General features: G+C 43.9%; 1 protein-coding gene across 2 annotated transcripts in view; it reads left to right on the plus strand.

Annotated features, from left to right (window-relative positions):
- The window catches only part of SRC (SRC proto-oncogene, non-receptor tyrosine kinase), a 96932-nt gene extending 72436 nt beyond the window's left edge, over positions 1 to 24496 (plus strand). For both annotated transcript variants that reach the window (XM_083618783.1, XM_083618784.1), the window contains 9 exons: positions 1749 to 1847; positions 4306 to 4409; positions 10306 to 10455; positions 11970 to 12125; positions 12320 to 12499; positions 13685 to 13761; positions 14948 to 15101; positions 15445 to 15576; positions 17344 to 24496. In XM_083618783.1, the coding sequence (XP_083474909.1) occupies positions 1749 to 1847; positions 4306 to 4409; positions 10306 to 10455; positions 11970 to 12125; positions 12320 to 12499; positions 13685 to 13761; positions 14948 to 15101; positions 15445 to 15576; positions 17344 to 17552 (1261 nt within the window). In that variant the 3' untranslated portion in view covers positions 17553 to 24496. The remainder of the gene's footprint in view (positions 1 to 1748; positions 1848 to 4305; positions 4410 to 10305; positions 10456 to 11969; positions 12126 to 12319; positions 12500 to 13684; positions 13762 to 14947; positions 15102 to 15444; positions 15577 to 17343) is intronic.
- Positions 24497 to 27066: the final 2570 nt, after the last annotated feature.

Below are 27066 nucleotides of genomic sequence, written 5' to 3' on the forward strand. Positions count from 1 at the left end.
GCTATTGAGAGCGACTAAAGCTAAGTTTGTTAAATGTGTGTTTCACATTTCTTTGCCTTTACATTTCTGCTTGATGGAGGAGTTCTGCGCAACTCAGAAGATTGCATAATCCCCAGACTACATTGCCTTACCTATTCTGCATAGTTTAGCTTATCCAACCAAGTAGCATTTTGCCTACCGACTTCAGATGCAGCATGTTTGTGTCCTTTTCTAGGATATAGTTTCTCCTTCATTTCTTATTCTCTCCCACCACCACCCCTGGGCTGCATGTATGTACTCTAATGTTATGTTCCTAGTATTGCTTTTATGCTCTTGTGCGTTTTTAAAAAAAACTTTTGCTTTTGAGCTGTGTGTTCCCTTTTTATTATCACAATTTTTCTTTTTTTGTTTTGTTTTGTTTTTGTGTGCCTATTTCCTCCCCATTCCCAACCCTGCTTTCTTGGACTTCCAATGCTTCATACAGCAGCCAGATTTGGTTCAGATTCAAATGGCTCCAAAGGTATTTTCAATGGGTACTTGACATGCCTTTTTAAGTAAGGAAATTCCTTATTTAAAAGGATCTTGTGTTATTTGTCATTTAACCAAACTAATAAGGTGCCAGCTGTGGAATCTCAGATAATGACACAGTTCAGTTGCTATGGAGACCACCTTATTTGCTTGAGTTATCCTCATTACCGGCACTCCAGTCATGGGTTGAAGAGCTCGCTGCAAAGAAATCCTGCATTGTTTGATTGGAATATATCACATAAATCATGCAAAACTGTTTTTGTTGGGTGAATAGGTTTTTATTTAATCAACATCCTCTTCTTTTTGTCTAAGCCAGGATGGCCAATCCATGTTCTGCAAGCTTAGGGATGGGCACTTCTGTCTATTTTGGTCTGTGTCCCTTTTTGCATGGTTTCACCTGTAATTCCATTCTGATTCATTTCCACATTAATCTGATTTTTAATTTTTTTTTAAAAAAAATCCTCTCAATATTTATTTAAGTATGCATTTTAATACATATGTAAATGTATTTTGAAAGAATATAGATATTTAAAAGTGTATTTTGAGACATTTACATGTCCAAGAACAGTGTTGCAACTTTTGGAGAAGTGCAAAATACAACGAATAGCAAAATTCCAACCTGCAGATTGACCCCAAGTTATTTGTGCAGGAATTCACAAAGGCTGAATTCCTCAAGCATCTCAAGTGCAAATCAGATTTGGCTCCCAGCAGCCCTACCAAATTTGAATCAATGTATGCTTAAGCCACCTTGGCAGAATTTTTATTCAGAAAGGTGGGATATAAATGCCTTAACATAAATAACATAAATAATAACAACATTTCATAAACTGTATGTATTTTCTGTACATGTAATGTTGCTTTCTCTTATACCTTCTGGAAAAGCAAAGGGATTACCTACTGATCAGCTTCGAGGGGAGGGACAAGATTGTTCAGGAAGTACCTTCATGTACATACACACACACACACACACACACACACACACACACACACACACACTCTGTTGGTTACCACCAACTACTTTGTTGAGTTTCACCATCCATGAAGGGGTTGCAGAATTCTGACCCACAAGCAAACATAGAGTAGGCCACAAGTATACAGTTTGACTAGCCCTAGTCTAAGCAGTGGGGTCAAGAGGAGCTGGATTGGAATCAGCAGGGGAGTCTGGGGATGCCAGTGAGTTGGGAAGGTAATTTGACCTATTTTGTCTTCACTGATATATTCCTTTGTTTTGTGTTTTGCAGGGAAGGAGACTGGTGGCTGGCTCACTCGCTCACAACTGGCCAGAAAGGCTACATCCCCAGTAACTATGTTGCACCCTCAGACTCCATCCAGGCTGAAGAGTAATTGAAATATTTTAGATAGTTTTGATAAACAGTGCAATGCTTCTGCCAAGCCTTCTAGCTTCTAACCCAAGCCTTCTAGCCATAACAGTCAGGGGCACCCCTCATTTCCCCAGATAATTCCTGACTTTGTGTCAGTAGGATAGTTCACACATGTATTTATCCTTTAGTTGCTGTGTGGAAGAGTTGTCTCAGACTGAACACTGTATCTAGGATTCTCGTATCACTTTGGACACAATGCTCTGAGATTGAATCAGTTCACTCATACATCTTTAAGCCAACTTCAGTGGTCAAGGGTGGAGTAATTGAGTGATGTGTATGGCTAATTGGGCCTATAGCAACTTGCTGGCTTTTAAGATATGATTAGTCTTGCCTTCTTATTAGATGTTCAGCGCCATTTTTGAAAAACACTGGTTTCTTCTGTTGGAAAAAACACACTAGTGAATACCACAATATCTGAAAAAAATAATGTCAATGATTGTATAAATCACATGCATCTCTCAGAGAGAGATCTAACCATTCGTTAACTGTTTACTATGTGTTTCTCACTCCCTACACCTGGCTTGGGGAACTTCTGGCCTTCAGGAAGTTGTTTGACTACAACTCCAATCATCCCTCACCATTGACCATGCTGGCTGAGGATAATGGGAGCTAGAGTCCAACCACCTCTAGAGGGTGACAGGTCCCCTAGCCCTGCCCTCAGTGAACCTTTCATACCATCCAGTTCTGTTTATGACGTACAGTTCCTAATGTCCTGCATGTACCTACTGAAGCTATTCAGTTTATTTAATACTGAAGTTTGCTTTCCAACTAAGTCACTTTTGGATAGTGCACTACTGGATATTTCCACCTTACTAGTAGGTACTAAATTTTTGAACTTCTGGGCAGTTTAGCATTTGACAGAAATGTTTATGACCATAAAAAAAATATGAGCTTGCTCTATAGTTTGTTAAAACCATAAAGACTCATTCATACATCGAGGTTACCATTTGATCATTACAGTGGAATAAGCATTTATGTATGAGTGTTACCATGACATCGGTGTGCTTCTTAGAATGGGTTCAGAATCTTCAACATTTTTGCACACCATCCAGGAAAATTTCACAGGATTTTGAAACACCTCCCGACTTTGTGGCCTGTTTCTCCAATCCTCAGATGACATTTTGGTGCTTGGAACAGGTTTTATTTTTCACATTGCAGCTTTTGTGGCAAGGAGAAGCTAGAAAACTGTGGTGACAAACCCCTTTACTTTCCAGTGATCTAACTTAATATCTGTAGATGGAATAAAAGTCTGTAAATGAGAACTCCTTCATACAAAATGCTTTCCCCCCCCCCACTGATATTACCCCCGTGTAATAAACAGTGTGTACAAAAGGAGCTGCAGATGATCAGGCCCTTCTTAGAGAAACACTGCAGAATGAGTATTCAATACTTCTGGGGCCTGGTCTGGCCCATAGATGCCTCTCACAGGACTATGGATCAGGACAATATTTTCCTGGCATGAAAACACATGAGTTTCCTTCAGCCTTGGCGTTCACATATTTACCAGGCTTTAAGGAGTTAAGAATCTAGCAGCCCTTGGCAAAATTTAGTGCATTTCAGAATGTCGTCTTTTATCCTAGGATAAGTGATTTATGTAAGAACGTAAAAAGAGCTCTGCTGGATCAGAACAAATGTCCTAGTCAGAGGCCTCTGGGAAACCCACAAGCAGTGTGTGGAGTGTTCCTGTCCAGTGCCTTCCTCCAGAAAACTGCAATCTTCTTCTCCTTTTCCAGTCCCGTCCCGTCCCCCCACTACAACAGTCAGTCAGCATTTTATATTGACTGTACTTAATCCTTATTTGCACATTTTTGGGTTCCCCCATTTAGTTTCTCCCCCCGCCCCCAATGATATGTTGCTTCTACAAACCTCCCCCCAAGCCTACCAATACCTCTGTTTGTTTGTGGGCAGTGCTATTTTGGTAACATAAGCAATGGCATTCATACTTGAACATTGGAAATAGGAATTGTAGCCTTTATACTCCATGAATTTGTCTAAAATCCTTTTTTAAAGCCAAGTGAGTCAGTGGTTTTCATCACATCTTATGACAGTGATTTTTCACATATGGGTTATGCTTTGTTGCACTTCTTTTTTTTTGTCTGTCCTGAACCTACTAATTAATTTCAGAGTTGCAAGGTATTCCTGGGGAGGTCATAATTATTATTATATTTTATAGAGCCCTACTTTCAAGCTCTTGACCCAAAGTATGAGGGCTTAGCACTTCAGTTCGAACATTCAGAAGAAAAGTGTGTAGTGTTGCTTCCTGTTGGTCAAAAACCCTTGGCCCAGGCACTTGCCATGTAGAAGCTGTGCGCTAATAAGAAGATTGATCCTTCAATATTTAAAAAAGTTAACAGTGACTGGAAGAACTTGGCAAAATGGGATCTCTCCCATGCTCATGTGTATTCCACTATTGTAGGTGGTATTTTGGCAAGATAACCCGCCGAGAGTCAGAACGGTTACTACTCAATCCAGAGAATCCCCGGGGGACATTCTTGGCAAGAGAGAGTGAGACAACAAAAGGTAATGGCAATTTATTAAGAAAGTTAACATCTCTCGAAATAGCAGTTTCTATGAGAACAAGCTGGTCTTCAGAGCTCACTTTCCTTGCATCCGGGACAGTATTGGGTTTTCCATGTTCTTAAAAAACCGCTTCCTAAAATTCTGATAGCCAAAGTGCATTCTTTCTTTCTAAATTTAAATTGGGAAGTAAAGCCCAAAAGACTTACTTTAGCAGGTGTAATAATTAGGTGGCCTCAGATGATCAATAAAGTGTGTTTCTGGGCGAGTCGCCATTCTGGGTGTGCGTCTTGACTCAGTCAGAGATGCACTAAAGAACTGCTTCCAAGTGCAGGTATTTCTGCTGCAAAGGGAGGGTGAGGAGGGGCCTACAGACACAAGGATATGGATGGCCTTGGGCTGCTGAAACTACTTGGGGAAAGTTCAGAGTGCTAGTATGAACTTGCCCCAGCTGGGCTCTTATCTTGAGATACTTAACTATGATAATAACAAGCAATAATAATTGGTGAGTAACGCTGGCAGTTCAACATTATAGCTGCCACAAATGTGCGTGGACTCACTTTTAATTATGGATTGGAAGTTTACAGCATTGGGAGTTTTCAATTCCAGAGCCCTGGAGCTTGTACAGTCTCCTGGTCCTTTTTTGTTCTGGCCCAAGGCTCTTAATATCAGGTATCTTAACCCAAGAGTGTGTGTTGTTGCTATGTCCATGTTCCCCTCCTCACCCTCTCTCCTTGTATGCTATCCATAGTCTGTTCTATCAACCAAGCAGTACTCTCTCTGACTCCTGCCCTGTTCTGATTTGATTGGTGGAGAACTGGATGGGATTTAAATATCTAACGTAAACAGTGATTGTGGTCCTGTGCCTGTCCTCTTTACAAAGGAATGGTGCTGAAACTGGGTCACTGAGCTGGGAATAGCTGGGTAACCAATGGCAACAAGGAACTCTGCAGTTCCCTCCTATCCTTGCTGCCAGGGGCAGTTTGTTGTTGCGTTTATAGGAGCGGTTTAATGAAGTTTGTGCTTGGGTGTGAGTGGCATTGTAGGAACCAGTTGGTGGTAGCAACACACGTGTGCCAGAAATAAAAGCCATGAGAGCAAAGTTTAGCTGTGGACGTCCTTTGCCCTGCCCTTCCCATTTCTGTCCTATGTGACTGGCATGTCAAGACGGGCATAAGCACATGGAGGGATCAAGCATCATTGCTGTGAACAGGTCATATATATTAGAGTGAGGAGAGAGGCACTGGAGATATAGTAGGAGTGTGTGGTTACTTCAGCAGTGACAGAGTGTCTTCCAGGCACATTCTGTTCTGTTCTGTATATTGAAGTCAAGATTTCTCTGCTCTTCTCTGAAATTATCTCCGATGCCATATATACAAAATCCCAGTGTGCGATCAGCCCAGGAAACTAACTTCTAGTTCTCGTGGATGTGAGAATAGATTTGAGAACGGGCAAGCAGTGCCTCTTCAGTTGTGTAAGCTGGAGAAAAGGCTAAATAAGATTTCCAGATGTTGTAGGAAGACCTCGATGCTGTGCATGATCCCTAGCTCCTCCTCATGACTAGTAGAAGCATCAAAACCTAAACAAAATAAGGAAAAGCATGCTTATTTTTAATAATTCATGCAGGTTGCAGAGTTCAGCTTTTTCTCACTTCAGAATCCGGGTATCTGGTGCTATTGCCAATTATCTCTGCATAGAAAGTTTTGCTCATGAAACCTCTGTAACCTGGTGGTTTATTATGTTGTAGATGTTTTTGCCTGGAACTAAAGTTGGGAGCTGACATACAAATAATGTGTGATGTGCAAGACACTCTGTGGCTAGCCACAGAGCAGAAGGAATGGGATGGTGGTGATTCCATTGAGGACAAAAGCAGCAGCCAATGTGGCCAGGATGTCTTTGGTACCTAGCTAGGTATTTGTCTTTCTAACAGGGATCACTCTCTAAAGAAATTCATTTGCACAACAGAAGCTCCAGTTTCTTTTCTCCCTCCCCCAACCTCTAGAGGGGGTTCCCATCTGCTCTGGAGGGCCCCCCCCCAACCCTCTGGAGCAGATGTTAGGAGCATACTAGAAACCAAAGGAGAGGAAGAGTTAATACTGTAATCCTATGCTTTACTAATGGCCTTAAACTTTACAGAACATTAATATCCCATTCAGGTACTAAATAGTTCGTTCACATTATTAATTGCAGTCAATGTGTTGCGGGTAACACACAAGAAATTGAGGACTGAGCTCTTTTAAAAAGCCAGTTTCAAAAATGCTGCTGTCCTGTGTTTTGAAAACCTTTGCCCAATAATCCTAGCTTCCACAGAACTTGTGTCAGCTTTTGGGTGTTAATGCAACAGCAGTTTCCGCATATAATTGGTGCATAGCATTAGCAATACAGGAAGAAAGCACAGTTCCCTATAGATTTGCTGCCACTACCTATTTCCCTCCCCTTGAGGTGCTGCAGCAAAAGTCTCTGAGCTTTACGTTAACCCTGCACAAATTAGCTGCTGAAGTTTGACAAGATCAGAGTGGAGGCTGAGCCAGCTGGAGGCCATAATTAGACAGACCTGGCCTTGCCAGCTGCTTTTGTTCTTCAAAGGTATCTACTCTGCATCCTGCCCCCCTCCCTTCATGTGAATTCTGCTATGAAGTTACTAACCTGCTGACGGCAGCACCGGCTCCCTTTCATGGACATGTCATGAAGACATGTGAGAGGCTTCCTTGAAAACCTGTGTGTTCAACATTTCCCCCATCCTAAAGCGCCACAAGGAAATGATGAGTAGATAAGGTTTTTAATATATTAGTTTTCCTATACTGTACTTTGTTCTCATTTTTTACAAGATGGACCATATTGCATCCGTGCTGGCTGAATCAGGGTATATGCATATACTACATAGGAACATGCGAAGCTGCTTTTTATTGAGCCAAATGATAGGTCCATCTAGCTGAGTGCTGTCAATGTTGATAGACAACGTACTTCTAGAAACTGTTACCTTACGAGAGATGGCGCCCCCAGGTTTCTCCGTCCTCCACCAGTCGCGGACTGTGGGCCGGGGGGGAGGGGTGGCATTATTAATCCGGGAAGATTGTTCTTTCAGGGCTCTACCATCGCCATTGATCCCCGGCATTGAATGTGTTGGCCTAGTGTGGGGCTCCGAGGTGAGCTTGGCTGTCTGGTGTACCGGCCACCTAGCGCACCAGCAGCCACCCTGTCAGGCCTGCTGGAGGCGGTGGCCGGCTGGGCCTTGGAGTTCCCTAACCTGTTGGTATTGGGGGACTTCAACATCCATGCTGATGCCATTCCCTCCTCACAGGCTCTGGACCTGGTGTCTTCCATGGCGACACTAGGGTTCTCCCAGTTTGTTTCGGGCCCCACACATCAAGCAGGCCACACGCTGGATTTGATCTTTGGCGCCGGTATAGATGTGATCATGTCTCCTTCGATGAAGGTGCCATGGTCTGATCACTACGCTCTGAAAGCCAGGATTGATTTTCCACCCCCACCCTGCTTAGGTGGCGAGCCAATTTGGGCTCGCCCGCAGAGGCTGATGGACCCTGATAGATTCAGTCAGGCCTTGCGGGACCTTGCTCCCCCTGGCGACTCATTGACTGAGCTTGTTGAGGGCTGGAATATCCAGCTCCTAGCAGCCATCGATGAGATCGACATGGTCGATCACGAACTCCTGGACCACCGCCTTGCCGACGTGGGGATCCAGGGCACAGTCCTTCAATGGCTGCGCTCGTTTCTCTCTGGTCGGGGACAGAGGGTGGCGCTTGGGGGGGAATTGTCATCGTGCCACTCCTTGGTGTGTGGAGTGCCTCAGGGTGCGATTCTCTCCCCGATGCTTTTTAACATCTTTATGCGCCCCCTCGCCCAGCTTGGCCGGAGTTTTGGGCTGGGTTGCCATCAGTATGCCGATGACACCCAACTCTATCTGTTGATGGATGGCCATCCTGACTCGGCCCCAGACACACTGACCAGATGTCTGGAAGCTGTGGCTGGATGGTTACGTGGGAGCCGGTTGAAGTTAAATCCTTCGAAGACAGAGGTCCTCTGGCTGGGACGGAGCGATATGGGATTGAGGGGGCAACTCCCATCTCTTGCGGGGGTGCAATTAGTGCCAGCATCGTCCGTTAAGAGTTTGGGTGTAATCTTCGATACCTCCCTCTCTATGGAGGCGCAGATTACAGCTATAATAAAGGCGGCATTTTTTCATCTCCGCCAAGCTAAGCAGTTGGCTCCTTATCTCTCTCGCTCTGACCTAGCCACTGTGATCCATGCGACGGTCACCTCCAGACTGGATTATTGTAACTCGCTCTACGTGGGGCTGCCCTTGAGACTGACCCAGAAACTCCAGCGGGTGCAGAATGCCGCAGCGAGACTCCTTATGGGGTCTTCGCTGCGAGATCATATTCATCCGGTACTATACCAGCTGCACTGGCTCCCGGTGGAGTACAGGATCAGGTTTAAGGTGCTGGTTTTAACCTTTAAAGCCCTATACGGCCTAGGACCCTTGTACCTATGGGACCGCCTCTCCTGGTATGTCCCACAGAGAAATTTACGGTCTGCAAATAAAAACATCCTGAAGATCCCAGGCCACAGAGAGGTTAGGCTGGCCTCAACTAGAGCCAGGGCTTTCTCGGCCGCGGCTCCAATCTGGTGGAACGCTCTGTCACAGGAGACTAGGACCCTGCGGGACCTGACATCTTTCCGCAGGGCCTGCAAGACAGAGCTGTTCCACCAGGCCTTTGGTCAGGGCGCAGCCTGACCCCCTCCTCTGGCAATCTGCACAGAATTTTGCTTAATGGTTGCCATCAACTTGATTTTAATTTGATTTTAATTAATTTTATAATGAATGTTTTTAGAATGTTGGATTATTTTGATTGTTGTTAGCCGCCCTGAGCCCAGCTTCGGCTGGGGAGGGCGGGATATAAATAAAATTTATTATTATGATGATGATTATTATTATTAGAATCTCAGGCGGGTCTCTCCCAGACCTACCAGGAGATGCCAGAGAGTGAGCCTGGGACCTTTGGTTTGCAAAGAAGACATCTGAAAGCAGCCCTGTTTAGGGAAGTTTTTAATGACTGATATCTTAATGTATTTTTAATCTTTTAAATACACCAGTGTGGTGTAGTGGTTAGGCGCAGTAGACTCGTAATCTGGTGAACCAGGATCGATTCCCTGCTCCTCCACATGCAGCTGCTGGGTGACCTTGGGCTAGTCACACTTCTTGAAGTCTCTCAGCCCCACTCACCTCACAGAGTGTTTGTTGTAGGGAAGGAAGGGAAAGGAGAATGTTAGCCGCTTTGAGACTCCTTCGGGTAGTGATAAAGCGGGATATCAAATCCAAACTCTTCTTCTGCTGCTGCTGCTGCTGCTTCTTCTTCTTCTTCTTCTTCTTCTTCTTCTTCTTCTTCTTCTTCTTCTTCTTCTTCTTCTTCTTCTTCTTTTGTTGGAAGCCGCCCAAAGTGGCTGGAGAAACCCAGCCAGATGGGCAGGGTTTAAATAATATATTATTATTATTATTATTATTATTATTATTATTATTATTATTATTATTATTCAAGGACTCTACCACTGAGCTACAGTCCTTCACTTCTTCTTTGTTCCTTGGGCATCTAAACCAGGGTTTCCCAAACCTGGGTCTCTAACTGTTTTTGGACTACAACTCCCATCATCTCTGACCACTGGTCCTGCTAGCTAGGGATGATGGGAGTTGTTATCCAAAAACAACTGGAGACCCAAGTTTGGGAAACATTGATCTGAACTTCTGCAGCATTGTTAATATTTTATTCTAACCTTTGAAATAATGAATAACGCTATCCTCTTGGTAGTCAGTTCTGCTAAATAGTGGCTGCAAAGTATCTCTTAAACCGAATCCTGAGCTGTGTCCGCTTTTTCTTGGTAGGTGCCTACTGCCTCTCTGTCTCAGATTTTGACAATGCCAAGGGGCTCAACGTGAAGCATTACAAGATCCGCAAGCTGGACAACGGTGGCTTCTACATCACTTCCCGCACACAGTTCAGCAGCCTTCAGCAACTGGTGGCCTATTACTCCAGTAAGTGCCATTTCGGCTTCTGATAATGCAGGATTTCTTTGCAGAATACAGAGGCTCTGTCTAAGGTACCTTGAACTAAAAAGCAAAAGTGAACATACTTGGACAGCATCTTATGGGCACCATATGTACTTACAGAGATTGCCACCCCCTACCATAAAACAGCATACTGGCTCCTTACATTGGCTCCCTGTATATTATTCCATGATAATTAAGCAGACTGATCCATCATGATCTTGAGCATCAGTGTGTCTGGCTTGTAACCAGAAGGTTGGTGGTTCGAGCCCGCCCAGGGACGGCTGTGGGCAGAATTTCCTGCATTGCAGGGGGTTGGACTAGATGACCCCGAGGACCCTTCCAACTCTAGAGTTCTATGATTCCATGAAATCAAAAGGCTGTAATGGTATTATAGTCAAGCTGCCACTGCACCACAAAGCCGCAAATCTCAGTTTGCCTGACATCAAGCAGGATGGCAAGGCTGAACAAGGTGCGCCCTTTCAAGAGGTTTCTGCTGCAGAAGAGAATAAGTTGGAAAGATACATATTTACTGGATGCTTCTGACTTGGGTAGATACTGGCACAGTGTTAGAGACACGAAGTGATTGTCAGGTGATGGTGAAGATTGGTAATTAGTACAAGAGAGAGATGGGATGAAAAAAGAAATTCGGTTTACATTTGGTAATCGAGATGGTAGGGAAAAGAAGCTGGGCAGCTTCTTGGATGATGTTCTGTCTTCAGACATAGATGGTTCTGATCATGCATCCAAGAAAATATGCAGTTCCTAACTGAATTATGGGATTATTGTTTGCCGTGAACTGGCCCTAAGCTGACCTGCCACTTAGTGAGTCCCAACTGAACATCTATTTAGTTGTCTTCATAGCTGCAAGATATTAGTTGTTTCCAACAATGTGGACTTCTAGCTGATAATGTTGAATTGTGGGCAACTATGAAATCGTTATAAGATTCTGGCAGCAACCTGGAAATTCTGGTGGGCAATCAGTATGAAATCAGACCAAGACATATATATCTGCCTTTCTTAGCATGGTAAGATGTTTGATGAATTATAGATAGTGCTTCTGAACTTGTGATAAGTTTCTTTTCTCTTACATTGGAGTCAGTATCTGACATTAGGAACCTGACTCTAAGAAGGCCCTTTTTGGGAAATTACTGTTTTTTGCAATTTCTTTTCTCTGAGTTAGGTAGAACAATTAAGTAGGGCAATGAATCCTTATAGGAAATGCAGTCTGAGACACCTTAGAAAGTGTTCTGGTGCTTGTCCCGTGCTTGTCCCATTTAAGTGCTTCCTTGGGATTTGAAGAACATTTTATATAGAAAAAAAACACACACACACACAGAGAGAGAGAGAGGGAGGGAGAGAGAGAGTATTAGAAATAGAGACTCAAGGAGATATAAACTGGGTTTGAGAAGGAGATAAATAGTTCCATATTCTTAAGACACGTTTCACTTAAAGTGATGTTTCTTATACTTTATTGTGATATCTATGTTCCTCTTCCCCAGAACATGCAGATGGCTTGTGTCATCGTCTCACCAATGTCTGCCCAACCAGCAAGCCTCAAACACAAGGTCTGGCAAAGGATGCTTGGGAAATCCCCCGGGAGTCGCTGCGGTTAGAGGTGAAGCTTGGGCAAGGCTGTTTTGGAGAAGTGTGGATGGGTAAGGATTTCTAGCAGGTACCTGAGCCACAAAATTCGCCTTCTAGTCCGATGGGCATATTTCAGGCCATGTCTTTCAGCAAGGGGAAATTAGGCAAGGCCCCCGACTGCACAAACCGTAGGAGGCATGGTACCAGCTTAAGTGTTCATTAGTGAAAAGGATGCCTTGTTAATCTACTTATATTTCTACTCCAGGGACCTGGAATGGCACCACCAGGGTGGCAATAAAGACTCTGAAACCTGGGACAATGTCTCCAGAGGCATTTCTGCAGGAGGCACAGGTCATGAAGAAGCTGCGCCATGAGAAGCTGGTGCAGCTCTATGCTGTGGTTTCGGAGGAACCCATTTATATTGTAACAGAATACATGTGTAAAGGTAGGCAATGTATTAAGGGCAGTGTTAAGGACAGGCATTAAGGATGCCTTTTTGGATGTTCTCTCCCTCAGACTGAAAGGGCAAAATTAAATGGGCTAGAAATCTAATGTTGGGAGCAGAAATATTTTACCCCGTCATTCAGAATAGGCAGCATTTGGAAAATGAGTTTGTCAATTAGGCATCATCTAAGCACCAATTCACATAACCCAGGCATAGCCAAACTTGGCCCTCCAGATGTTTTGGGACTACAACTCCCATCATTCCTAGCCAACAGGACCAGTGGTCATGGATGATGGGAATTGTAGACCCAAAACATCTGGAGGGCCAAGTTTGGCCATGCCTTACATAACCAAATGGATGTGTTACAGATGTGGGCTGAATTGATTTACACAGTTGTTTGTGTGGTTTTATTGTATCTGTGTGGGGTTTATTACCTGTTTGTAAGTTGCATTGAGGGACGCGGGTGGCGCTGTGGGTTAAACCACAGAGCCTAGGACTTGCCAATCAGAAGGTTGGCGGTTTGAATCCCCGTGATGGGGTGAGCTCCTGTTGCTCGGTCCTGCTCCTGCCCACCTAGCAGTTCGAAAGCACGTCAAAGTGCAAGTAGATAAATAGGTACTGCTCTGGTGGGAAGGTAAACGGCGTTTCCGTGCGCTGCTCTGGTTCGCCAGAAGCGGCTTAGTCATGCTGGCCACATGACCCGGAAGCTGTACGCTGGCTCCCTCGGCCAATAAAGCGAGATGAGCGCCGCAACCCCAGAGTCGGCCACAACTGGACCTAATGGTCAGGGGTCCCTTTACCTTTACCTTAAGTTGCTTTGGGTTGCTCTAGGCAAGATAAAAGTGACTTTAACAAATTTAATAAATAAGAATAAGCACTGAAGAGGCCTGGTGATTGTTTGGCAAACCACTGACTTACAATTCAACCCTTGCTTCCCATGTTGCTGCAACATTTGAGGAGTGTAAATTACAGTTCAATCAAGATGTGAGAAAAAACTAATGAAGGGTTTTTGTTGGGGCTTAAATTCTTTCTACGCTCTGTAAAAAACAGCTCGTTGGCTCAGTTAAATTGTATTGTTTGCTCTGTGAGATTGAAACAGCTGCAAATTCTGCAGAGGGAAAACATCTGCAAGGGTTTAGGGTTTGCTCCAACTTCAATTACTGACAATTGTATGTTCTGCTCTAGGGAGCCTCCTGGATTTCTTGAAAGGGGAGATGGGCAAGTACTTGAGGCTGCCCCAACTGGTAGATATGGCGGCTCAGGTGAGTGTAGCATGCTTTAAGAGCCAATCTACATATGCTGTAGGCTTGAAGGATGCTGCTTTTCCAGATCTGTATGACTCTAGGCTGCTGGTGGAGGATTGCCTATTTTGCATGTTTGCCTATAATAGTATCTCCCTGCATACAAATATTTAGCAAGACAACTAGCTGTTGTAAAATCTGTCTCCCTGACATGCTGCTTTTCTGTTGGCGGGGGTGTTATTGGGGAAGCATTTTCCAGTGCCCTTTGGTTTCCTTTAAACCAATATAAGATCTCTGACCATGTCTCTCTCCCTTTTTGGCATTCAAGCCTCTTCCCATATCTCATTTTCTGTGTGCGCCAGCTGAGACAGAGTGCTGGTGAACATCTGTTTCAGTCAGTGCAACATTAGCAGCTATGCAGGATAGGCAGCCCAGGCAGCTGACAAATACTTCATTTTTCATAGGTTTAGCTTTATTCAGCCCCTCTGCTTTCAAGAGAACTGTAGGCTCATTTGACTCCAAGTTCATTGCTTTTGCTGGTTGGTTTGACATTTCTCTCTCTCTCTCTCACACACACACGGCTTTACTACATTAGTCTATGTCTTCATAAGTTGCCTGAATCCTGGTAACCCTGGGCTGAATAGAGCTGGCTGATTTGACTAATGCTTTACAGATAAGCTCTGACAGATCATAATATCATTCAAGCAAATTCGTAATGTATATTTTTTACTACATTTATATCCCACCTGAACTTCAAGGACCTCAGACTGGTATACATAGTTTTCCTTCTCCCTGTTTTATCCTCAGAACAACCCTGTGAGGTAGCTTAGGCTGAGAGACAGTGACTGGCCCAGAGTCACCCAGCGAGCTTCATAGCTGAGTGGGGATTTGAACCCTGGCGTCCCAAGTCCTAGTCCTGAACTCAGAGCTTTCCAAACTTTTCAAGTTGGAGACACACTTTTTGGACATGGATCCTTTCACGACACAGTAATTCAGTTTTGCATCATTTTGTGACATGGTAATTCAGTTTTACTATCCAACCAGAGGTTAAACTAACCCTTTCCAGCCCAGGAGGAGCATGGGGAGCGTTCATGCGACACACCTGCACACTGCGGCCAACACACTAATGTGTCACAACACAGTTTAGAAAGCTCTACCTTAACTATTCCACCACACTGATTTTCTTTTGTGTTTGGGATTGTTCCAGATTGCATCTGGCATGGCATATGTGGAGAGGATGAACTACGTACACAGAGATCTCCGAGCTGCCAACATCCTTGTGGGGGAAAATCTGGTGTGCAAGGTAGCTGACTTTGGACTGGCCCGGCTGATTGAGGACAATGAATACACAGCAAGGCAAGGTATGAGCTGCACTTTCCACTTGGAAGAAATAAGCAGCTGCAAACTAGTTAGTGCTTCAGAGCTGGAAGAAGTCTGGGTAGCAATGCAGAGTAAAAGCCCCGCGGCCCAAAAGCAGGAAGCATTATCAAGACGTGAAAAGGCAGCCTTTATGCCAACATGACAAACTGTTGAGTACATTTCTATGATTCTATGTCCTGGATTCCTGCACTTTTGCTACTGCTGGTGAATGATGCAGAAGTAGTGGAAGACTCGGTTGCCAACATCCTTCATTTCTTCCTTTTGTGTGTGCTGAATAATATATGTTTTGGGTTTTTTTACAATATGCTTGTCTGTCTTGTTCAGGTGCTAAATTCCCCATTAAGTGGACTGCCCCAGAAGCTGCTCTCTATGGCCGATTCACCATCAAGTCAGATGTATGGTCCTTTGGAATACTGCTGACTGAACTGGCCACGAAGGGCCGAGTACCATATCCAGGTAAGTGTGTTTTTTTTATATACCATATTTTTCGCTCCATAAGACGCACCTGACCATAAGACGCACCTAGTTTTTAGAGGGGGAATGCAAGAAAAAAACCTATTCTTTAAAGGGAGCACTGAGCAGAGCCTGTATGCATCCCAGGCTCTGCTCAGCGCTCCCTTTCATGAGCCGCATGGAGTGTGTGTGTGGCGCTTGCAGGCTTTCCCCGAGGAGGGAGAAGGGCAGCCCCTCACTGATACAGCGATCCCTCTCACTGTTCTGGCTTCTGGGATAGCTGCGCAGCCTGAATTCACTCCATAAGATGCACACACATTTCCCCTTACTTTTTAGGATGGAAAAAGTGTGTCTTATAGAGCGAAAAATACGGTGGGCCTTTCTACAGGTGCTCAAAGGGGCCACAAGACCAGCTATAGCAAACTACTCATTCACTACTCATGGAAAGGGACAGGGATCTCCAAAGCAGAACAATACTGTCTCCTACAGTGCTAATATCAGAGATAAAGCCTGCCTGCTCTTTAAGAGTGAAAGTCAGCAATTTACCCACCCACACCTCCAACACTTTGTGGAAATGTATGTCTGATCTTTGTGGTGTGTTGCTTAGCTCCAAAACTAGAGATAAAAAAATCCCTCTGCCTGTTCTTTACAGAGGATCTTTAAAGAGGAAGCAGAGCATTTTAATGCTGTTTAGATCAGGAGATAAAAGTTGTGAGGTTGCATCCGGTGGTTTGGTAGAGTAGATGCAGCCCATGGACTTGTGGGTTCGCCCAACCACCTTGGTTTTTCCTGTTCTTTCCATTTTAATATATTTTGATTGTTTTTATTTTTAATTGTTGTACGTCATTGTGAGTGGTGCATGGGCGCTAGACAGGTGGGATAGATTTTAATTAATTAATAACTTTGGAAAAAGAAAGCTAATATATGATTTGTGGAGGATATACACCAACAATAAGACCTTTCACAATTATGGGAGACAAAATCAGCAAGCGTCTCATGGGAAATTTCTCCAGAGTTTTAATTCCTCTGTAGACTTCTGCTTTCCTTCTGAAGCCCCATTCATATATTACTGTTGCAAAATGATAGCCTACGGGGGGAAACCACTCCATTTTATTCATGGTTCAGTTCCACATCAGTAATATTATGGGTGGTTCAAATCCCTGAAGTGGTGTACAGCATGAGAAAAATGACATTAAATACAAGAGAAGTTTGATAAACAATAAAATTGTTTCTACAGACAATAAAAAACATCTGTATGTTACAAACACATTACAGGATTGGGCTATGGGGAAAATCCCTGCGTCCCATACCCAGCTAGTGTCTAGCTCTCTGTTTGCTGGCAGGAGAAGAAGAAAGGTAACAGGCTTTGTGTGAGAGATGGGAAGTTTGTGACCCTCCAGGTGTTATTGGGCTCCCATCATCCCTGGACGTTGTCCTTGCTGGCTGGGGCTGATGGGAGCTAAGAGTCCAGTATCTCAGGGGCCACAGGCTCCCCCTCTCTGCTTGATGCCAGACTTTAGGAACGCTACTTAAATCGCTCCACTGCAATGCAAATTGAACTGTACTTGGTAAACAGGAGCATACGTTGTTAGCAACACTTCTGTATACTTTGGCTAAACTTTTCTACTGAAGAGCCAGGTTGCATACTCCTTTTCTGAGAAGTCATAATGTCTGGGATCCAGGAGTGGTATGCATGTATGTACACTTACATGCAAGTAGTACCAGTACTCACAGTGTTTACTGAAGACCTGTCTGCTTTTGTGCCAATAGGTATGGTGAACCGGGAAGTGCTTGATCAAGTAGAGCGAGGCTACCGGATGCCCTGCCCACCAGAATGCCCAGAGTCTCTGCATGATCTGATGTGTCAGTGTTGGAGGAAGGATCCTGAGGAAAGGCCGACCTTTGAGTACCTTCAAGCTTTCTTGGAGGACTATTTCACATCAACAGAGCCTCAATATCAGCCAGGCGAGAACCTATAGATCTGGGAACAGAATTCAGTGCCAAAGACTCTATGCTGCTCCTACTGCATATGTGCTCAAGCGAGAGACTTTGAGCCATACTTGAAACATGTCTGGAGCACCTGCCAGGGTCTCTTCCTCGTTCTGCTGATTTGCCCTTCCTTTTGAGGATGGTACGGGGGGCCCTTTGTTAAACAAATGTGGTGCCCTTGGCTGTTATGGGTTACCTAAGGCCTCAACAGGTCATAAATTAGCAGTGTCATGGTTCTACTTTTTGATATGAAGTTGGCTACGGTGCAGAAAAACAGGGTTTCAGAAAAGCCAAGTTCTTCCAGAAGAGAAGAGGCCAAATGAAAACCAGGGATCCTATTCCTGTGGGCCGCCTGCCCTCTGGAGTCTGCCCTCCCTCTAAACCATCCTTCACATCCATCAGCAAGAACATGGCAATCCTGCGTCTGATGGTGATGATGTGGGCTACTTCATGGCTGCATGGCTTCAAAGCACTTGGGTCATCTCTGATTGACTTAGTGGTGATGCTACAGCATTATGCCTTTTCAAATTCATATGGCTTCTGTTCTCCTTTATGTCTGAAACCAGCACAGTTTCCCCTTTCCTTGTCCCATCCAAACCCCACTGCGTGGAGTAGGACTGACTGCTTCACTCCAGGAAAAAATGGCAGCCCACTTATATTTGGAACATGTCACATTTCCATGTACTTATGGTCCTCTTTTTTTATATGTGTATATATGTACAATCTGCCACTGTTCTCTTCTGGGCCACTGAGGATGTGTCACTGTCCACCCAGTCTTGTCTTGTGTGTGTGTGGTGCACTTGCTCTTAGCCATAGAAGAAACAGGACTCAGGGTGCTGGGTATGCAGTTCAGTTGTAGGGTTTGGTTCATCTTTGTCTTGGAACAGCGATAGCAAACATGGTGCCCTCCAGATTTTATTGGACTATGATTCCCATCATCCCTGATCATTGACTGTATTGGTTGGGACTGACAGGAGATGTGGTCCAACAATATTAGGAGGGCACCACATTGGTTACTTTGATGTTGAATTGAAGGAACTTCTTGAGGTCATACTCTGCAATTGATTAGGGATTTTAATTTTGATGCTTGTGGTAGTGATGGCTTGCGCATTTTTTAGAGCTGTGTTTGTTTTTGGACTGCAGGCTTGTCTTCCAGCCTAGCCTTTCAACCCTAATAAAGTGAAATTATGAACAGAAATGTCTTAGACTGGCAAGAAGGGATATACTCTACCTGGGTCGTTAAGTCCCCTAAATGCCAGCTGTTAGCCCAGGGAATAAAAGTGTTCCACATGGCATTTTAAGAATTCATCAAGTACACGGTTCCTTCTCTTTTCACATCAGTGCATCTTAATCTTAACCATTTCCAAGGCTCCTTGGTCCCTCAGGGGCATAATATTGCTGCTGGGCAAACTTCAGCTGAACAAGTTGCTCTGCAGTGCTGCCTCAGCACAGTAGGTGCACTTCTGGTTCAGACAGGGTAAAGAGGCCTTGCACTGCTCTGCCATCTGAGGGCAGCCCCCTTCTCCCATACAGTATGTGAGTAAGTGATGCACATGGGGAGGAACAAATCCAACAAAGAAAGTAGCAAAATACATAGAACCCTGCAAAACTTGATTTTTGTCCTCCCTCACTGAACCTGCTTCCCAGTGCTATATGATCCCCAGGATGACCCCTTGCTGGAGAGAATTTTAGGTCAGGGGTTTAACCCAGTCCCCTGTTCTAAAACTACTGATAAGATCTTGCAATCTCCACACAGGCCCCTTCTACAGAGCGATCCTTTAAGAAATGCAACTCCCTGTTTATGCTTCTGATTTGGTTATGACCTAAAACTAGTCCCAATTATTCCTAGGGTACAAATGCCAAATGTCCTTGTTTTGCCTCTTCTATTTTCCTTCCATCTTTTTAAGCCTTATTGGCTGAAGCAGTGGGGGAAAGTGAGGACAGTAGCTGAACCCTGTGAAGTACTAATGAGCAAACTGCATATTACATTCCACTGCCTGTATTTTTTCCTCTAGTAAACTAAAGGCAGTCACTAGGCTGTGAGTTTCACCAAAGGAGCATTAGGGGGAAGGGCTGCTTAAACTGGTACCTTCTGGCTGTCTTTCCGTTAAAATTACCCCTTCCCAAGCTGATTCGGAGTGGAGGGGGAACTGGGAGGAAAATGGTTAAGCTGAAGTGCAGGTAGATACAGATCATGTGGTGTTACTCTGCTAAAAACTCACAGCACAATGAACTGCTTTCAGATCAAAAAAGCAAATGTCAGAGAAGAGAAATATGCAATTACATTCAGTGTATAGTTTGGCCATAAAAGTCCTTAAAAATGGATGTTCAGGCTTCTGCTGGATCACACCCTGTGCAGTCTCTTCCTTGATCACTTGTCACTTTCCACATATCCTGCAGAGCTTTCCATACTCATATCCATCCTGCTGCACATCAGGAGCTGTTTTTAACAGCAGCTGGCATTTGAGCAGCTGGTTGCAGTTTACATTTCAGCTTGTGCATATGCAACAGAATTCAACTTGGCAATCTTTGCACTGTTGGAGGGGGGAAGCTTTTAGAATCAACTATCAGTCTGTTTTAAAATCAGCAAGATGATGCGTCTCTGAATGCATGCCAGAATCATCCCCTTCTTGGGAAAGAGCAAGGAACCGAACAAGATGGAGATTTGGGCACCAGTACCTAGTCCCATCAGCAGCTGGTGCTGCAGCGACCTTACTCCATGACCTTCACTCACACGGAGGAGCAAAATATATAAAGCTGCAATGGACTTGGCTGGAGCATGCCTGTTACATTAGCGCTTGTTAGGCCAAGGAATCTGCACCCCAAGGGCAGATGGAGTAATTGTGCACATCACGCTAGAGGAGACCTGAGATGCACTCCAGGAGCTGGCATGAGAGTTCAGACTTGGAGCCACGTTGATCTGTTAACTAGGGCAATTCTACAGACAACACACTGCATCCCAGACTCACAGCCTCAAAGGGACTGAAAGGGCGATTTTTCCAAAGTGCCTGTTGTGTGGGCCGTGAGTTGAGGCTGATTAATTTTTTAAAAAAAACAAAAAACCAACAAGATTGCTTCAGCATCTTAACTTCTTTAAAACCAACAAGATTGCTGTAGCATCTTGTCAGAAAACTCTCACTAGTGAAAGGTGGGTCTCCTTGTCACTCAAGGTAAGCTTTCAGCTGTCGCTTCCTCAACAACATGCAGTGTGCTTGTCTATCTAACCAAGTCTTACTTGGAGGAGAGCCATTGAAATTAAGGAACATGGAATTAATGAACCTAAGTTATATTCCTTAATTCCAATGGGTCTGCTGTGAGTAGGACTAGCACTGGCTACAACCCTTATGTTTGGGCATTCCATGATTTCTACCAAAACATTAATAGAATAGAGCCAAGTGCCTCTGTGCAAATATATACAGCAACATTTGACCAGGTTTGAACCCAAATAGTTACACTTGCTTCATTTGACACAAGGCAGATAGCTGAATGATTTCCATATGTAACACTTGTACTGGAAATCCCAAAATCCCAAATCTATAGAGCCGCCCCTCCCCACCTTTAAAGTCCTATTAAAACCAATTAAACTTGTTCAGCCACAAGTATGACTGACTCTCTCTGGCTTGAGGCCTATGGTTGCCACTAAGTCTCAAGCCTACAGTCCACGAAACAGCCCTATTCCTACAGAGAACAGCAGTTTGAAGCAGCTTTTGGCCCATGTTTGGAGTGGAACCTTGCCATCGTCACACTGCAGAGCGAGAAAGTGTAATGGACGCCAATTCCGCAGTTTTCTCCAATGTGGCCTGCCACCATCCACAAAACCCTTTCTAAGCAATATGCAAATAGATCTGCCTTCTGTTGCAATGGTTGCTTCTAATGTACAGAAAACCCTTCTGCAGTGCACCACACTTTTTATTAGGAGAATTTCTTAACAGCTGTAAAATAGCCCCTCCCCCTTTGTATATAGCTCTTGAGTCCTCTGAGTCGTTGCTCAGTGGCTGTGGATATTGATTTAAGTGCATGTGACTCTTAAAAGTGATAAGAATGTTTGTTGCAATTGTACTTAGCTGGAATTCATAGTCGTCGCCGTGCCATCACTTGGTCGTCTTACTTTTTCATGCCTAAAGTTTGGATGGTCTCCAATGTGCCAAAAAAACCCCCAAAACCTCCAAGGGCAGAGTTCCCCCTCCATTTATCCGATTTTCCCTTATTCAGGACCAATTTCTGGCAGGACTGGGTTTCTAAGAACTTAATTGTTTTAGACAAGTAGGTGTCGTGTTGCTTCATTCATTCTCTGTTTTGCCATCTCATTTGAGCAGGATGTTTTTGCTGCTGTTATCAGCTCAGTGTTAGACTGGGAAAGGGGTTTTGGAGGGCGGGGTTTTGCTCAGAAAGGTCCAAAGTGGAGATTTGATACCTCTTATCTCATTCAAAGAGAAAGGTCCACAGTTTTTGAACAGAGGACCTCTGTCCACCTCAAAGGTAATTTGACTCAACCAGAGATTATTTCTACCAGAGATAGAGCACAGCTGAGAAGGCACCAAAAATGGTATGAAGTTATGACAAGATTTTGCGTGCTTCCCCGCCACTCAGTCCTGCACCCTTGCCTGTTGGCAGGAGATGGGGAATGGGGCGGAGTTCCCATATTTTGCACAAGCTCCTTTCCCAAAAAGTCCATATTCAAGTTTTCATGATGCTGAAGACCAGACCTCAGTATCTTTTTGAGGTTACTGAGCCAAATCTCCATCTTATGCCAAGTAAGTGTGTGTACCTCAGAACCGCAAAATGCTCAGTGCATCATAGCAATAGTGTTTAAAATTCAGTCATGGGTTCTCTTAGGTGCCTGTACTTTCAAACAATTGCTTTGTTATATGCCAAAATCCCCACCTCCTGCAGAATTTCTAGTAAAATGCATACTTTTATTGTGTTGGGAACAGGGTCTGCTTTCCTTTCTCCAATGCGTTGTAGGAGGTACGGATAAAGGGCAGCAACTTACCCCCTGCCTTTCTGTATCTCTTCTACACTGCTTATTCATAATATGCCTTATGCGTGCTTTTTTCCATATGTACTCAAAAGACTATATGCTGGGTCTTTTTTTTTTTAAAAAAAGAATCATTTTCTCAGATGTATTGAATTCAAATTCTGCTCCTATGAGGATCACTTCAGCAACATACCACATCAAATGAGAAAGGAACTAAGCTGGGAATTCAGGAGACTGTGCCTTCCCAAACCTCAAAACATTCAGTTCTCTTTCTATTCCTTTGCCAAGCTGAACATTCCCTTGTACCTCCTTCATATCCAGGATTGAGAATGACTTTGCCCCTTCAGCCTTTTTTTTTTTTTTTTGGTATTCCAGTGTTCCAGTGTATATTGAATTCACACCAGAACTTTCCTTTGTTAAAGCATGGTTATTTGGAACACCAACGTGGGCTGACAATTAGCCCGCATGGGAAACAGCCTTTTGTTTTGTATTTTATTTTTGGGTGGAATGCTGCTCCCTCTAGTCTTGTTCGCTTTCTATACTAGTCCATCCTAACTGAGGTGGCAAATCTGCAAATCTGTGCCTGGGTTGTGCCACTTTTGAACTGAGCAAGGGCTCATATGATTGCAAGGTTTTCGCTACAATAAAGAAAAATAATCCATCTACAAAACTTTTTTAAAGTGGGGAGTAGGCTAAATCCCTTCTGATATTTAATTCCCTGTGCAAGGGGGGAGTTGACCGTATGACCTGCCTGCACTTTTACCAAGTGCAGCCTAGATGCAAGTTTTCTGCCTCTCAGAACTAGACCTAAAAATCCAGTCTCTTAAATCTGTGATAGAGCCATTTCCTCGCGGTGTAATATTACTGTATTTGGGGGGTTTTCTTTAGCACCATTCATTTGTGAGCAGGACTTACATTGGGGTATTCAAATTATGTGACCAGGGTTGTTTTTTTGTACAAGCTGGTACAGTTGTTTTACCGGAGTGATGGGGTGTGTGGCATCCTTCTCTCCAAGGAGATGCCAGATTTGTTGTTTCTGTTCAAGTATGTCAAGAAACCCCTTTTGCTGAGATGGAAGGAAGGAATAACTTTATTTTTAAATGTCAGCCACCACGGAGAAACAGCTTCTTGACAAATACAAAACAAAACAAAACAAAACATATACCTAGCTGGGAAATGCTTCAGTGTAGGAGCTAAAACCAGTCTCTGTGTGCGTATGTGTACGTGTGTGTATATATAATATATAGATATTAATGTATAAAGAATCCTTTTTTCCAAGTATGTACATTTTTTATATATAAAAATCAAGACAAGTAGATCAGTTTAAAATCACAGATTTCTCTTCTGCTTTTGGTATAGCAATAATGATTATGGATACTAAGTTAAATGGACAGTGTACTTACTTTTCTTCTTTGTCACACACAAATTTTTCAAAGAAAAATGAGTCAAGATTCCCTTGTGTGAACTTCCCCGTCTTCCCCCGCCCATCATGCATGGCATAGGCGACTTTGGTACACAGGAAGGATGCTTGTATACTGGAGTCCATCTTCAGATCAGAGCCTGACCTTTGCAATGAACTCATGAACTGAAGGAAGCATTAAGAGAGCTTCTTGTATTGGCCTTGTTCTTCCTTATTCACGTCTTCAGTTTTTTTAAAGCCCACAATGTGTGAATCTGTCAGAGGGAGGCTCTGGCACTGGCTGAATGAAGTTTAAACAAGTCCTTACACGGATTTCTTCTGCTAATGTAATTGTGTGTGTGTTGGGGGGGGGGGACTGCACACATTTTGTAAAATCTCCAGAAAACTATGCAGAGAATGTAATCAACTTTTTCTCTGTGTCTCTTTCTCCCGCCCCTCCCTTTTTAGTGTCAGACTACTTAACTCTTTTTTTGAAAATAAAATGTTATCAAAAAAATAAAATTGCTAAATGTATGGAGATGAAAGTCCTTTTTTAATTCAGCGGTGTATGTCTTTTTTTCTTTCCATTTTTTGCAGTTTTGTTAAATACAAGTAAATGGTAAACAGGTGTGGGTGAGAGAGGGAGAATCATAGAATTGTGGAGTTAGAAGAGACCCCATGTGTAATCTAATCCAACCCCCTGCTTTTCAAAGAGAGAAATGACCTGCCGTATCAAATGTCATGCAAGTCCATATTGACATCATTGGGATGCCATCCGCCATGATGTTTCTGACCATATACGATTTTGTAAAACTCGAAAGAGAATCTGTGTTTTTGGCCAGCTCAGCTTGCTGCTTCTACATGCTGAGTGACAATGTTTATAAAATATTAACAGTGCAATTCTATATGTGTATACAGTGGTACCTCGGGTTAAGTACTTAATTCGTTCCGGAGGTCCGTTCTTAACCTGAAACTGTTCTTAACTTGAAGCACCACTTTAGCTAATGGGGCCTCCTGCTGCTGCCAGAGCACGATTTCTGTTCTCATCCTGAAGCAAAGTTCTTAACCCGAGGTACTATTTCTGGGTTAGCGGAGTCTGTACCTGAAGCGTATGTAACCTGAAGCATCTGTAACCCGAGGTACCAGTGTACTTAAAAGTAAGTTTCACTGAGTTCAGTGGGGCTTACTCCTAGGAAAGTAGGTACAGGAGTGCAGCTCAAACATAATGGACTTGTGTATTTAGTACACATGCCAAAAACACAATTCATGTCGCTTCAAAAAGGGATAACTAATTGATCTGTCCTTGCTGTACTTACGATGTAGTTCTGCTGTGTGTGCGCACGTGAGTGTGTGTGTAATATGCATCATAAGCTCAACAACTGATCTCAACCTAAACCACTTTTTTGCACTTTAAATCTTGAATCTCTGGGCCTTTTAAACCTTCCAGAAAAGCTCCTGCTCGCTGAAATGCATAGCTCTCTCCTCTATCCTGGAAACTGAAATGGCAATCCTCTGCATGGCCAACACCACCATTGGTAGGGCATCGAAACAATCACTTTGGGTCCCTAAGCAGGAAGGTACTGCTGCTGAAGTGTGGCCTGGATACTCATTGTTGGAGAAAGCTAGCTGCACATTTACCATCATTGGTGATGGAAGAAGTAATGGGAGCAGAATAGTCGAAAGGCCCAGGAGAACTGTTGTCACACGTTGATAAAGGAAAAAAAGCTGGTGTGGATGTGCACAGTATAATAGGATGTATTTAGATGAATTCTGCATAAGGTTCCAGGAGTCATAGCATTGCTGGTGTTTTAAACACTACCTCCCCTGCCCCCCATACAAATTATAAATCATTATGGGGTTAGGCAAATGTAGCACTGCTCACAATGTACCTGTGGTATAAGCATGTATGCGCACACTTCAACCTGGAAGTCAAACACAGGATCATCTGCTGGTATTGCTGCAGGTGGTGGAAGTACAAAAGTGATCTCACAGATCACTTGCCATGTGCTGAGTGCAAAAAGTATGTCCATAACAAGCGAGGCACTTTCAGATTTTCTGTGCTTGTATGCACAATATATCTATAGTTCATTAAGAAGCTGCCACAGCAAGCACATCTGCTTCTGTGTAGTGGGCAAGGGGGTACTTGGGGGTTGGCTAGGTTGGCCCCTCCCAAGGGCACAGGCCCAATGTGATGAAAAAATTGCACTTACCCACTCTGGCTAGAGGCCCGTCCATGTGCTCCTCAGGCTGCTCCTCCACTGCTCTGCGCAGCCGGGAGAGGTACACGGGCTTCTCTGGGCACCTTGGCAGAGGAGTGCAAGGGACAAGGGGGCACTGATACAGCTCCTTGCCAAGAGTGCAAGGGAGCTTAGGTACGCCTCTGGTCACAGTGGGCAGAAAAAGAACAAGCTTGAGGTTTCCCTCCCTGGCCTCTGGAAGTCTCGTTTCGCTTCCTGTTGCCTCTTGTAACTTAAAACTACTACTTTTCATTTGTTCAGGATTATTTCACTACCAGGTATCAATTGCTGCATTTGCACGATGTTATTGTGCACATGCGAAATACATATAACCCGTATATTCCATTGCAAAGCCGGGTGGGCCTGAGTACAGAAACATTTCTCTGTGTAAGAGCAATGGCTTTGCAAAGATTCTTCTACAGGACACCAACATTTTGTGGCTGGAGCTGGTTTTAATTCTCATCAACATGTCTCATTTGCTTTGGGGCCAGAGGCTCGCTCTGTCTTATCTTAGCCTACCCAAAGCCCTTTCACATCTGCTTTATATATCAAGACTGCAAAGTGCAGGCAACCCTGTTAGCCTGCAGCAACAGAATCCATGGGAAGAGAATGACATTTGCTTGGTCGTCTCAATCAGTCAGTGAACTTCAGCCACTGCCAAAGATTTCTGCATATAGGCAAACAATTATGAGCTTGCTTCTGTGTCATATTATGTTTCTCCGGGCCTGTCAATATGAGTGCCATGCCAGATTTTTAAAAGCTGGATCAGATGTTTTTTCTGGCACTTTCAAGAACCTCCAATTCATCAAAAATAATAGCCTAAACCAGTGATGGAAAACCTGTGGAGCTCCTAATGGTGCTGGACTACAACTCCCATCACTCCTGACCAT

Source organism: Podarcis filfolensis (assembly GCF_964270895.1).
Source record: "Podarcis filfolensis genome assembly, chromosome: 6".
Taxonomy (NCBI): domain Eukaryota; kingdom Metazoa; phylum Chordata; class Lepidosauria; order Squamata; family Lacertidae; genus Podarcis; species Podarcis filfolensis.